The sequence below is a fragment of the Arvicola amphibius genome, chromosome 13 (genome assembly GCF_903992535.2).
Source record: "Arvicola amphibius chromosome 13, mArvAmp1.2, whole genome shotgun sequence".
In the NCBI taxonomy this organism is placed as follows: domain Eukaryota; kingdom Metazoa; phylum Chordata; class Mammalia; order Rodentia; family Cricetidae; genus Arvicola; species Arvicola amphibius.
Genome location: NC_052059.1, coordinates 57,426,406 through 57,440,719, shown reverse-complemented (window position 1 = coordinate 57,440,719; position 14,314 = coordinate 57,426,406). Strand labels below are relative to the sequence as shown.

General features: G+C 42.1%; 1 protein-coding gene across 1 annotated transcript in view; it reads right to left on the bottom strand.

Moving 5' to 3' along the window:
- Cenpj (centromere protein J) overlaps positions 1-14,314 on the bottom strand; it is a 40,786-nt gene that overhangs the window by 20,227 nt on the left and 6,245 nt on the right. Inside the window, exons 3-7 of the mRNA XM_038310713.1 lie at positions 13,390-13,889; positions 12,769-12,892; positions 4,089-4,364; positions 1,673-1,784; positions 59-161 (exon numbers count right to left, since the gene is read on the bottom strand). Coding sequence (XP_038166641.1) covers positions 59-161; positions 1,673-1,784; positions 4,089-4,364; positions 12,769-12,892; positions 13,390-13,827 — 1,053 coding nt within the window. The 5' untranslated portion in view covers positions 13,828-13,889. The remainder of the gene's footprint in view (positions 1-58; positions 162-1,672; positions 1,785-4,088; positions 4,365-12,768; positions 12,893-13,389; positions 13,890-14,314) is intronic.

Here is a 14,314-nt window from a genome sequence, read left to right as displayed (position 1 = left end):
TCCAGAGCCAGTCGCTACTGGAGAACCACCACCACTTCATGGAAACAGCACTACTCACCTGCAGCCGCTTCCGCTTCAGTTCTTGCTCCTCCAGTCGAATCTGCTCTTCTAAGTAGTCCTCGAACGTCTGTTTCTGTTCTCTAATGGCAGCTTTGATGGGCCTGGTCATAAGACAAATGGCATGACACTCAGCTTACAGTGGGAGCAGTTTATACTCTGCAGCACGACACAAACACAGAGACAAATATTGGTGCAACCTGAAGGTCAGAAAAGCAAAACAGCCAGCCACTTCTTACCTCTACCTTTGTCTGAAATGGTGATCCTGCCTCCAGGAATCTCAGAATGAGGCTGTGTGTGAGAGAGCTGTCTCCTCCCATTTTATATTCCTCTCTAGGACTGAGATTAAAGGTGTGCACCACCACCGCCTGGTTTCTATGGCAAACTAGTGTAGCTACTGGGATTAAGGTGTGTGTCACCACTGTCTGGTCTGTAAGGCTAGCTTTTAAAGCACATCAAGGACTTCCTTTTAAGATGTACATAGTGGTACATACCTGTCATCTCAGCAAATTTAGGGCCAGTCAGAGCTGCACAGTGAGACTCTGTCCCAAAACGAAACAGGGTTGGCAAGATGGCAACAGGTAGAAGTGCCTGCTGAGCAAGCCCTATGACCCGAGTTCGATCCCCAGAATCTACAGTGGAAGTAGAAAACTGACTCCAAACCTTATCCTCCACACATGTACTGTGGCAGACATGTGCCTGCCCATGCGCTCGCAAGCATGCACACACACACACACACACACACACACGCACACAGAGTATAAAGAAAATAAAATTTAAGCAAAATAAACAAAAGATTTCTAATTACCTTGTCCTTTGAAAATCTAATGAAATCTACAATCTTCTCTAAACCCCAAATTACAGAAATGAGTAACTTTGAACAGGACTTGGGGGACTAAAGAACCCCTCTGAACTCCAGCCACTGACAGCAAACATTTGCTGTATAAAGTAGCATATTCACTATTTAACCTTAAACATTTTACATATACAATATAAAATAACTAATATATTAGGTATATATTTTTAAATTAAGAAGGGTCCTTAATATTGTAAGTAGTGCCATAATCAAAAGTTATTTGATCTATAATATATATTAGAAATTCAAAGGTATTTTTTAAAGGGCCTATTTAAAAGATACTTTTATTTGAAATAATGTTTTTGTTCTCTAACTTAAACTAATTATACAATTTTAATTTATAACTACACCAAATGTGAAATTTCAACATCTGGTTTTCCTTTTCTCCACAACTGCATTTAAGATATATTTTTTTTAATGGGAGGGGGAGGTCAAGGTCACACTGTATATTCCTAGCTGTCTTCAGATTTTGCTGTGTAGCCTCAGTGCCTAAGATTATAGGCTTTGAGCCATAATGCCCAGCAGAAGGGTTTATTTTGTTTGTTTTTAAGTTCATCCAGTACATGGTGACTTGAACTGTCCTATTTCTCAACCAGGGTCTCTTGATTGACAGATGCAACAGCTTATGTCATCAACTTTATTCATGGAAGCATATTCAAGTAAAAGTAAGAAAAGCATAGATCTTTTCAGCATAGTGCTCAAAATAATGGAAAAATACCAAGTGGCTCCATTTCTTATTACTTTGAGTATGAGTCATACCTTTCTTCAACATTAACCACTTCTGAGGAATCGCCCCTTTTTTCTAAGTTCACATCCTTTCCTTCCTCACTCTTCCCCATCCTCTTTTCCCAGCATGGCAAAACACCTTCTCCTAGAATAAAAATTAGGAACAATTTAGTTCAAAAAAAATGTAGAATAAAGTTTTAGGCATCAGACAATCACAAGGTACTACATAATACTAGGGCCTTGGATTTAGCTCAGTGTTGAACACTTACCTCTATACATCAGACCTAAGTTTGATACCCAGCAGCACAAAAACAAAAGACAGCATTTATAAAAGAAGAATATAGCCAAATGGGTTGACACACACCTGTAATCCCAGCACCTGGGAGGCAGAGACAGGAGGACTGCCATAAACTCAGGTCAGCCAGGTTATATAGCAAGACCCTATCTCAAAAAACAAAAGAAAAAAATGTATTCCAAAAATTTTAGAAAATTCAAAGGTTTTTTTTTTAAAAAAAAATAAGATAAAGAAAAAATATAAAACAATTGAGATACCTAACATTCTTCAAGAAGTTGTGTTTTAAAAAGTAAGGATGTTTACTGGGTGGTAGTGGCACACACCTTTAAATCCAGCACTTGGGAGACAGAGGCAGGAAGATCTCTGAGTTCAAGGCTTACAGAGTGAGTTCTAAGACAGCCCAGGCTACAGAAAAATCCTGTCTCAAAAAAACAAAAACAAAACAACAACAAAAAAAAAAAACAGAAGGAAAGGGTATTTAATTTTCCATATCAATGAGTAACTCTAGGTTAGGAAAGAAAGTATTAGGCATAAAGGGGATTAATTCTAAATGCTACATAGAGACACTTTTTATTATGCTGTGTTCTTCTGTAACATAAATTACCAAAAAAATCATAAAAACACATTAAATTTTTGAAATGTTGAAAATAACTATCTCCACAAAATGTATTAAATAGATATATTATTTGATAGTTATTCTAATAATGATGATTACAGAACATACCAAATTTTTCCATGGCTAATAGAAAAAAAGGTATTATATGATATTCATAATTGCAAAAATGTAAAAAAAAAAAAAAGAAAAGAAAAGAAAATGGGATGTTGTAAGGAGAAGCGGTCTATGTCCTGCCACCAGGCTAGCTAAACCCCCGAAATAACGACACAGAAATTGTATTCATTTAAACACTGCCTGGCCCATTATCTCTAGCCTCTTATTGGCTAACTCTCACATATTAGTTTAACCCATCTCCATTAATGTGTATCACCACTTGACTGTGGCTTACAGGCATAAATCTAACCAGCATCCGTCTTGGGCAGGAAAACCATGGTATCTGCCTGTCTCTGCTTTCTTCCTCCCAGAATTCTGTTGTCTTCCTTGCCTATCTAAGTTCCTGCCCTATCAAAAGGCCAAGACAGTTTCTTTATTCAACCAATGAAAGCAACACAAATACAGAAGGACCTCCTACACCAATGGGACAAGAAGCATGGTTGTTACTTTTTTTTTTATTGGCTTGACTGAGGAGATAGGTGTGGCACACACCTTTAATCCCAGCACTCAGGAGGCAGAGGCAGGTGAGTATGGTGACATGCCTAATAATTCCAGCCTCCAAAGGCAAAGACAGGTGTTCCCCAGAGCAGGACTGGCCATACTGGAGAATCTGAGTTTGACTGAGACTCTGCCATCATGATTAAGATGGAAGAGTGATTGACAGTGATTCCCAAAATCACCCCTGGGCCTCTGTATGCAAATGTACACACACATGCATGCATACATACATGCATGTACAGTAAAATAAAAAGAAGAGATTAGCTAGAGGAGTATAGTATAGTGCACTTACCTAGGATGCATAAAGCTATTCTCAGCTTGCCTGCCCTCCTCCCCCATCTCTGTATCTCTGTCTCTATCTGTCTGCCTCTCACATACGCACGCACACACACAGAGAAGTCAGAAGGTAGGGAAAATTCATCAGAAAAACCAAATGAGCTCCAGGACTTTGTTACCATAGAAGAGTAAGTCCAGTTCTCTGGCAGGAATGTGTCTCACTGCTGGGAACACAGAGGTAAAGCGAAGACAACCTAAGTATTATGAGGAGCAGTGCCCATCACAAACCTACTTCTTACATGTCACAATTGACCTGCAGGTCATCAGTTCTCACCTACCAAAGCTATCACAAGGAGTTTTTAATCAACCCCAAACTCTTTCTAAGCTCTCCAAAATATAATCCATGCAGAACTCACTGCCTCCCTCTTTGAAGATCCCATGCTACCTGTGACGTATGGAGCAGGCATGGATATCACAGCTGTTCTTAAAATGTCAAAGTGTGGTCCAGCTCAGGGCCAGTGGCCATTACAATTACAGTGACAGAGGATGGAGGGAAGACACAGAATGGATGGCCCTGTCACAGGACGACTCGATAACGTTAGGTGACTCACCTGACGGATGGTTTTGGTTTTCTTCCTTTAAATCCTTTCTTTTCACATGTGCTTCTGGATATTGTGATTCATAAAACAAATCAGAAACACTGTTTGAAGTTAAAACAGAATCTTGATGAGTAGTTCTACAGAAATTGCTTTGTTCATCGGGTAAAATGTTGGAAACATGCGCGTTTTCTTGAGCTGGATTTCTGTAGCTCTGTGATGGCAGACGGGGAGTGGCTAAACTTCCTGGAGTAGTGTGCGTCTGGCTCTGGTCATCAGGCAGCAGTGAACCTGACAGATGGAAACAACGGCTGAGACATCCTACAAGACTGACTTTCACACAGGAGTGATCCCTCACCCCACAAAATAGCTCCCAAAATAATGAAGGTATTTTCTCCTCATTAGTACATTGTTTAACAAAACTACCAAATTTCTACTCAAGGTAAACAGACTTGAAGGTTAGAGGACATTTTTACTAGATTTCTACGGAGTGAAGATGGCACAGCTGCAGTACTCCTGACTCGGAAGGCACTACCCCATGCCATCTGTGAAAACACCGTGGCAGCTGTCAGCTCTGTCCAGGGACAGGCAGGCACAGGAGCAAACCAGTGATACAAACGATCGGAGCTGTATCAGTTGCTATGAGGTGACTAATCACCTCCTTCAAATCAACCCTAAAATTTTGGTATTGTTGGGTAAAGAAATTATTAACCTACTTTTTAGTTTCTAAATGTATGTTACTTTTGTCGATTTTGTTTAAGTCTCAGCCAGACGTATGCTTCTAGACATCACTCCTCAGAGGATGGAAGGCATACCACATGCTCTCTCTGCTCTACCAGCCCCTGAAAGCCTTCTGCCTGCCCTGTTCACCTAAACCTGGGATAAAGATGCATGGAGAAGGGTTTAATAAAAGTTACTGCTGCTGGGATGCAGCTCAATTGGCAGAGTGCTTGCCTAGCATGAGTTGAGTCTGTGTTTGATCCCCAGCATTGCATAAAACCAGACATGTTGGTGCATTCCTATAATCCCAGCACACAAAATGAGACAGAAGGATCAGAAATTCAAAGTCATCCTCAGCTACATATGGAGTTTAAGATCATCCAGTAATATATCCCTGTCTCAAAAAACAAAGTAATCACTGCTGCCTATTATGCATCCACTTCATCCCCAGCCCACATCTAAAATGAGAAAGTCAGTACCCCATAGAATGTCAGCTTCAGTTTCTCATTATCCCTCCCCCCACACACCCCAGCATCTAAATATTTTTGAGTGGCAGACATCTAAATGTCTGAATCTAAAAAGTTCTTTGATAAAAATAACCCAGGTAGCCATTTTCAAAGAATGATCTATACATCCCAAAAAATCTTCAAGACCCTCTGAGGAAACTACCAAGTGAAAACTATTTTCATAAATTATCTATTGGTAAAGCATGGCAAACTGCAAAACTGCCAGACTCTTAGTTCAAAGGTCAGCAGTGTTGTGTTAGCACAGTGTTTACCACCTCTGGGCATCACAGTTTACAAGTAACATTTTAATTCAGAAATGCTGCAGCCAAGCTCCTTGGTGCCCAAAGATGCTACGCGGGATGCTGAGGGAACAAAGTCATCACTTGCCCTACCCAGTGCTGGGTCCCCATGCTACAATACTGAACTGCCAGGCAAAATGTGACAGCTGCTGCAATAGTAGAGTGACTGTTAGGGAGTAACTGTTTCTTAATGAATTTCCAGCCTGCTCCACAGCAGGAAACTGATGCTAATAATACTGTGAACCTGTCAAAAGCTCACGGCTGGGAGGTCATAGGCCCTAGAAATGAACCTACTCCTGTTGTTTTGCTAAACGGCTACTGGAAACAGATCAGTAAATTTTCTTTCCTTTCTTTTTTAGAAACAGTTTTTCTCTGTTTAACAGCCTTAGCTGTCCTGGAACTCACTTTGTAGTAGACCAGGCTGGCCCTGAACTCAGAAAACTGCCTGCCTCTGCCTGCTGAGTGCTAGGATTAAAAGGCATGGGCCACCACACAGGAGAATGGGTTTTCTTCAGGCATGTGGCCCCTAGCTGGCCCCATACTCTTGCATATATAAGAAATACTAACTGGACTCTGTGAGCCATGAAGGGTGTGTCGGGTACAGTTAGGTGGAGTGTGAGAGTAGATGTCAAAATACATCGTGTGTGTGTGCACGCGCGCACGCGTGTGTGTGTGTGTGTGTGTGTGTGTGTGTGTGTATAAAATTCTCAAATAATAATAAATTTAAGGCCAGCCTGGTCATTATAATAAGTTCCAGGCCAGCTGGGGTTATAGAATGCAGCCTGTCTCAAAAATAGATGTAAGTAAATAAAAGAATATCCTCAAATAATATAAAAAATTAATTGTATTAAATTTCAAACCTTGAACAAAGGTTTGAACAAATTCATAAGTCATACCTACTGCAAACCAAAAAGGGGCTGTGCAACTGAATGCAGACCCGCCTTACTCAGAGAACATCATTCTGATTTACAAGAATGAATGGCAGACAAACCACGATTATTCAAACTTGTATTTTTGGCAGATATTTTCTCAAAAAAAGAAGGCTGTGACTTCAAAGAAAGCAGCTCACAGTATTTGTTGCTAAAGACATAATTTGGCCTTTCAAGTAAAACTTGTAATTCTGGAAAATGGCTACCACAGTGAATCTGGAAGCTTTATAGTACTTCAAGACTTTTAAGATTGAGTACGTGGTCATATTAACACATGTAATCTTTGTTGTTGTTGTTTTGAGATAGTATCTCACTATCCTAGAACTCACTTTGTAGACCAGACTGGCCTTGAACTCACAGAGATCCACCTGCCTCTGCCTCCCAAAGGCTGGAATTAAAGGCGTGAGCCACCACTGCCTGGCTACAGGCACTTTTTGTACTGTATGCTATCTGTCAATATTCTGAAGACCTATGTAATTCAATAAATCACTATTTTCTGGATAAGCAACACACTAAATCATATATTAAAAACAATTTATTCAAAATGTCTAGATAGTCTATTTAAAATAAGAAAGTTCATTGATATGGTTTTAAATTCCATGCAGGAAACAACTACTAAGAAAAAAACATTTCCTTCACAATTATCTGAAAAAGACATTAAAGTACCCTTTTCCCCTAATAACGTAGCCACATAAAAGGTGGACTTTTTTTTTTCAAATACTTTACTAAACAGTATCATTCGAGAGACCCGATGTAGAAGTAGATGAGAATCCGCTGACTTCTTCTCATTTAAAAAAGATGTAGAGTACCACAAGGACATGTGCTCAACTATGTTCACAGCAGCTTTGTTTGTCATAGCAGAACCTGGAAACAACCTAAATGCCCCTCGACCAAAGAATGGATAAGGAAAATGTGGTACATTTACACAATGGAGTACCACACAGCAGAAAAAAAATGACGTCTTGAATTTTTCAGGAAAATGGATGGAGCTAGAAAACATTATTTTGAGTGAGGTAACCCAAACCCAGAAAGACAAATATCACATGTACTCACTCATAGGTGGTTTTTAAACATAAAGCAAAGAAAACTAGCCCACAAATCACAATCCCAGAGAAGCTAGACAACAATGAGGACCCTAAGAGAGACTTACATAGATCTAATCTACGTGGGAAGTAGAAAAAGACAAGATCTCCTCAGTAAATTGGGAGCATGGGAACCTTAGGAGAGGGTAGAAGGGGAGGGAAGAGGCAGGGAAGGGAGCAGAGAAAGATGTAGAGCTCAATAAAAATCAGTGATAATTAAAAAAAAAAAAAGATGTAGAGTCTTTTGGATAGATGCCCAAAAATGGGATAGCTAGATCTTATGGTAGATTGATTCTCAACCTTTTGAGGAACCTCCACACTGATTTCCAGAATACAGCCCCTACAAAGACACACAAACTAAAAGCCTGGCCACTCTACTGGAACATAACTTTTAGGAGTTGGAGCCTAGTGGGAATAAATTAGGTTATTAGGGGTTCCCTTGAAGGGGACACCGCCCCTCCATACCATGAAGCAAGCAGCTCTTCCATCACCACTCCTACCATAGCAAATGAAGCTGCCCCTGGCCCACAGCAGCAGATCAAGCAACACGGGCTGAAACCTCAGAAAATGAGCCAAAGTAAACAGTTGTTCTGTTTGCCTGTTTACCCCAGCCAGGTACCACTCACAGCAATGGAGGGATGACTAACATCATAACTTACCATAAATACATTCTTTACAACAAAATAATCTTTAGTATCTTCAGTAATTTAAGAGTGTGGGAGAGGGGGCTCGGCAGTTAAGAGCACTGACTGCTGTTGCAGAGGAGCCGGGTTCAATTCCCAGCACCTACATGGCAGCTCACAACTGTCTGCAAATCCAGTTCCAGGGGATCCGACACCTTCACACCAATGCACATAAAATAGTTAAATAAATCAAAAAAATTTCTTGTAAAAAAAAGTGTGGGAGTGAGAATATGACCACAGTACAATGAATATACATGTATGAAAATGCCATAATAAAACTCTTTAATGAAAAATCGACATGAAAGCAAAGTAGACCTTGTCACAAAAAAAAGACAGGGAGGGAGGGAGATAAATTTTGGGTCTTGAGACCTCAAAGTCTGAAAACAAATCCCTGTGTTGCTCAATAATAGAGTGTGTGCTTTGCAGGTACATGGCTCTAGGTCTAACCTCCAGTAGCAAAATAAAAATTTTTAAAAATTGAAAATTAAATTAAGAAATTCAGAATCCCATTGTGTCAAAGCTAAGTGTTCCAAACTGTATAGGGCTAAATCTCACATTAGGGCTGGATCTCACATTAGTAACTGCAATTTGCTCCTGTCATTCAGTCATTCGTACTTTACAGTAAAATGTGTCATAGCCTGTTATTTGAATCATCTTTTTTTTGGGGGGGGGGGGGGGTTCAAGACGGTTTCTCTGTAGCTTTGGAGTGTAGCCTGGAATTCAATTTGTAGACAGGTAGGTAGGTAAGTAGGTGATAAAAACTATGGGCTTTCTATATTTCTCAAAAAAAAAAAAAAAAAAGCATCCACAATTCTTACCGCCCCCCCAGCCCGCTTAACCACTCTCACTTGGCACACTCATTGCCAATGTCTCTTTCTCCGTATTCTCAGTGTCCAGTACTGTATCTGAACAAAACAGGCACTTCCTGGACCTCTAATCTATGTCTCTTATAGGGTAGTGCCAAGAAGCAAACATACTGCTCCAAATCACTTCTTTCAATTTGTGAGACATGTTATTATCTGTCTTATGGTTTCTATTGCTCTGACCACATCAACTCATATAAAGAAAAACATTTAAGAACGATGGATCCTCCTGCAGATTTTCAGGTCCCCTTGCAGGCCAAGCAGCTCTCAGACAAAGGCCTACCTTGCTCCGGGCAGTCAAATGAAGGAGGGGACCTCCCACCGGCCTGGGAGCACTCAATTCCAGGTCCCCAGAGCCCAAACAGGCTGAGCTGTGGGATTTTGTGGCCCCAAAGACGGGAGGATGAGGAAGGGGGAGGGGGGAGGATTCTGGGTGCAAGCTGGGAAGGGACAGGGAGAGAGAGGCAGTATCCGGGGAGAATAACCCCTGCAGGAAGAGCAGGAAGTGTGCTGGTGGCAGGGGGGGTTGTGGAGAGTCGGTGGTCCCTCTCCGGGCAGCTGCCACGGTTCGGGCACTCACTCCTCACTCACCCCAAAGAACGATGGATCCTCCTGCAGATTTTCAGGTCCCCTTGCAGGCCAAGCAGCTCTCGGACAAAGGCCTACCTTGCTCCGGGCAGTCAAATGAAGGAGGGGACCTCCCACCGGCCTGGGTGCACTCAATTCCAGGTCCCCAGAGCCCAAACAGGCTGAGCTGTGGGATTTTGTGGCCCCAAAGACGGGAGATGAACATGGGATGTACTCACTCATATTCGGTTTCTAGCCATGATTATAGGACATCGAGCCTATAAGTTTGGGATCCTTGAGAAGATAATAAGAAGGTGAACTCCCAAAAAAGATATAGTAATCCTCCTGGATATTGGAAGTAGACACGATCGCCAGGCAAAATTGGGAACTTGAGGGTTGGGCAAGACTGGGCCAAGGGAAGATGGGGAGAGAAAAGTGTGAAGGGGAGAGCGGGGGGAGCTCGGAAGAATGGGGTGCTTGGGATATAGGAAGGGTGGATATGAGAGCAGGGAAGCATATATCTGAATTTAAGGAGCTACCTGAGGGATGTCAAGAGACTTGACCCTAGAGGGGTTCCCAGGTTTCCAGGGAGACGCCCCCAGTTGGTTCCTTGGGCAGCTGAGGAGAGGGAGCCTGAAAAGGCCAGTTCCTATAGCCATACTGATGAATTTCTTGCATATCACCATAGAACCTCCACCTGACGATAGATGAAGAAAATGACAGAGCCCCACCTTGGAGCACCGGACTGAGCTCCCAAGGTCCTGATGAGGAGCAGAAGGAGAGAGAACATGAGAAAGAAAGTCAGGACCGTGAGGGAACCTCCAGCTGGCGACAGATGGGGAAGGTGACTGAGCCCCACATTGGAGCACTGGACTGAGCTCCCAAGGTCCCGATGAGGAGCAGAAGGAGCGAGAACATGAGGGAGAAAGTCAGGAACGAGAGGGGTGCGTTCACTCATGGAGACGGTGGGACAGAACTAATGGGAGATCACCAACTCCAGTTGGAATGGGACTGATGGATCATGCGACCAAACCCGTCTCTCTGAGTGTGGCCAACAGCGGGGGCTGACTGAGAAGCAAAGGACAATGGCTCTGGGCTCTGATTCTTCTTCATGGACGGGCTCTGTGGGAGCCTTCTCAGCTTGGTCGATCACCTTCCTGGACCTGGGGGGAGTTGGGAGGACCTTGGTCTTAGCATAGAGTGGGGAACCCTGATGGCTCCTTGGCCTTGAGAGGGAGGGAGGGGAGGTATGGGTGGAGGGGAGGGGAGGGAAGGGGGAGAAGGAGGGGAGAGAAAGGGGAGAAGGAGGGGAGGGAGGGGGGAGGAGGAGGGAAGGAGATGGAAATTTTTAAATATAAAAAAAAAATAATAAACCATGAGAAAAAAAAAAAAAAAAAAAAAAAAAAAAAAAAAAAAACATTTAATTGGAGCTGGCTTATAGTTTCAGAGGTTTAGTTCATTACTGTCATGGTGAGAAGCATGCAGACAGACATGGTGCTGGAGAAGGAGCTGAGAGTTCTACATCTTGATCCGCAGGCAACAGAAAAATATATGCCACATCCAGGCGTAGCTTTGTTGGGGTAGCTGGCCCAATCCCTGCGTTCAGGGGCGTGGCTGCCCCAGCGAGGTAGGATACCCCTTAAATAAAAAATAAATAAATCGGGGCGCCGGGAGTAGCCCGTTTTGCTATTCCCCGCGTCACCCGCTGCTCCGCTGGACCCTTGGTTCTGTAAGTTCCCTTATTCCCCCTTTTATTAAAACTGATTTATTATAAAAGGACTATCTTGGTCACTTCCTAATTCCTCCGACCGCCGGTACCGCCGGTACTCGCCGGTACAACCGCCGGTACCGCCGGTACTTGCCGGTACATAGCTTGAACATATGAGACCTCAAAGCCTATCCCAACAGTGACACACTTCCTCCAACAAGGCCACACCTTTTAATAGTGTCACTCCCTATGGGCCAAGCATTCAAACATATGAGTCTATAGGGGCCATACCTATTCAAACCACCACCTCAGATAAAAATTTATACAAGTACTGGGACTGGAGAGATGGCTCAGCAGTTAAGAGCACTAACTGCTCTTCAAGAGGACCCCAGTTCAATTCCCAGGACCCACACGGCAGCTAACAACTATCTGTAACTCTAGATAGTTGAAATTCAACACCCTTACATAGACATGCATTCAGGAAAACCACCAATGCATATAAAATAAAAATATTAAATTATTTTTAAAAAATTTACACAAAAAAAATTTACACAAATACTCTACCAATTGGTAGAGTACCTGCCTAGCAAGCACAAAGTCCTGGGTTACACTGAATAACTGAGCTTGGTAGTACAGACCTGTCATCTCAGCATTTTGGAGGCACAGACAAAGTGAAAACAATCCCTATTACTTGCACCAGGCACACTAATAAGCACTGACGATGTGGAATTTGCTTGTCCTCAGTCATGACTGAGGAATGTTTTTGTTACTGCTCCAGGTCAAATTTCAGTGCTGTTTTCTCTGGTAAGTGCCTGATGCTTCCTGTTAACAGACTCAGCACACAAGAAACCACTGCCATCTACTACCCCAGGAAACACACAGCTCTCCAATCAGGCAGAATGGGCTCTACAGTTTTACCATTGTAGCCCTGAAGAGTTTCCATGCACCAGTCAGGAGCTGGACACCAGTAACTCTACACATAACTTAGCTTTTCTTCTCCTAGGTTTTTTCCCCCCAAAACTACTGTGCTAGCTGGGGATGTAGCTCAGTAAGCACAGGCTTAGCATGTGTGAGGCCCTGGGTTCAGCCCCCAGCACCATGTATGTATGAGAATGCCCTCAAGCATGGCACATATACTCCAAATGCTAGAACACCTCTCTGAATCCAGTATTATTACAACATCATTTCACATTTATCTACCTGACCCTGAAGAAGTTGGAGTTCCCAACCTCTGACAGGCAATGTAGAAATAATTTGCCAAGCAATTAAAAAAGGTAAGAAGCATGTGTAACTTTGTCTCGTTGTATTAACTGATGCCCACGTGTAAGTAAAACATACCTGGAAGCATGTGCTGCCCAGACACCATGATGAGCAGCTTCTCCTGCTCCTCCATGAGCCTCTGCAGTTGCTCCAACTGCTGCCTCTTCAGTTGTTCCTGCTTCTTTTGCTGTATTTCTTTCAACTTTTTAAATGTAAAATCAAAGTAGCATTACACTTCATGACACCCCTTACCATTTATCCTAATTCCTTCATTCTCCCTTCCCAGATCTTCCCTGATAAATAAATTCAAAGAAAGACCCCCCCCAAATAAATAAATCTGCCATAACAACACTAAAATCTATTTTTTTTCTAAAGGAAACCATATCAGTATCTCAAATAATGAATGGGGACAACAACTCCTTCAAGTTTTAGAAGGGGATGGGTACACCAGGACATCAACTATTTTTTTAATATTTAATCAACCATTTCCAACTTCATGTTTACCAAACAAAGTGGCAATTTAAAAACATGAATTTGTCTTAATAGCTACATTTTATATGTGTATCAAACACATCTTAATGTTCCACATTAGACAGAAAACAAAAATCTGGAATTCGAGGATTCAGAGTAAAGGGAAAACAAGATAGCAATAATTCAATGCCTATAACAACACAAAGGAGATCTCAGACCAAACCCTACCTGTTCCAATTTTTTAAAAAGCGGGTTTTTATTAGTCACTTCTTTGAGTTCACTCGAAAGATCAGACAGAAAGTCATTTTTGTTATCTTCCTGGTATCCAGGAGAATCCTGACATGACACTATTGGCTCCTTTTTAACTAAAGGAAAGACTGCACAGGCTTCGGAGCTTTCTGACTGTAGTTGGTAAGGTCCTCCAGCCTCCAACTTCTGTTCTTCATGAAATGAATCCTCTTCACTACTAAAGCTGAAGCTGTTTGAGAAACGGGTTGCTTTAACAGGGAAGTTGGTAGAGACATTTGTAATTGCTTGTTTCTCATCTGCTTCCAAAATAGGAAATCCTCGATTTAATATGACTCCGGCCCGAGAAGGACTGGTCATCCACTGGGTTAGGAAGTCCTGCCCACTGTTTAATTCTGAAGAGGTTGGCATCAGGAACATTTCCGTCTAATAACTCTTTTAAAAACACTGGGAAATCCAGAACACCTACTGACTTCCAATACCTGTAAGAAGGAAAGCCAACAAGGGTTCAATAAACTGTCACAAATGCTCTGCCCAAAGTAGCACATGCCTCAACCCAGCTCAAAATCAAACATTAGATACACAGACGACTTTAATAAGAATGAAAAATTGGCTGACTGGTAAAGACATTTGCCACCAAGCCTGATGGCATGAGTTCAATCCCCAGGTCCTACGTGGTAGAGAGAACAACTCACAAGGTGTCCTCTGAACTCAGCATTCTCACACAGCACATACACAAACATGCACAATCACATGCAAACACACACACTATATAGGTAAGCATAAAATAAAGACTTTAATGAAGAAGCAACTAAGTAATAAACTGGATGATTTGAGTTTTGCCTTCAGAAATCTAATTTGAGTAGATCAGAAACCTCAGGACACTTCTAACCATTTAAATACTAAG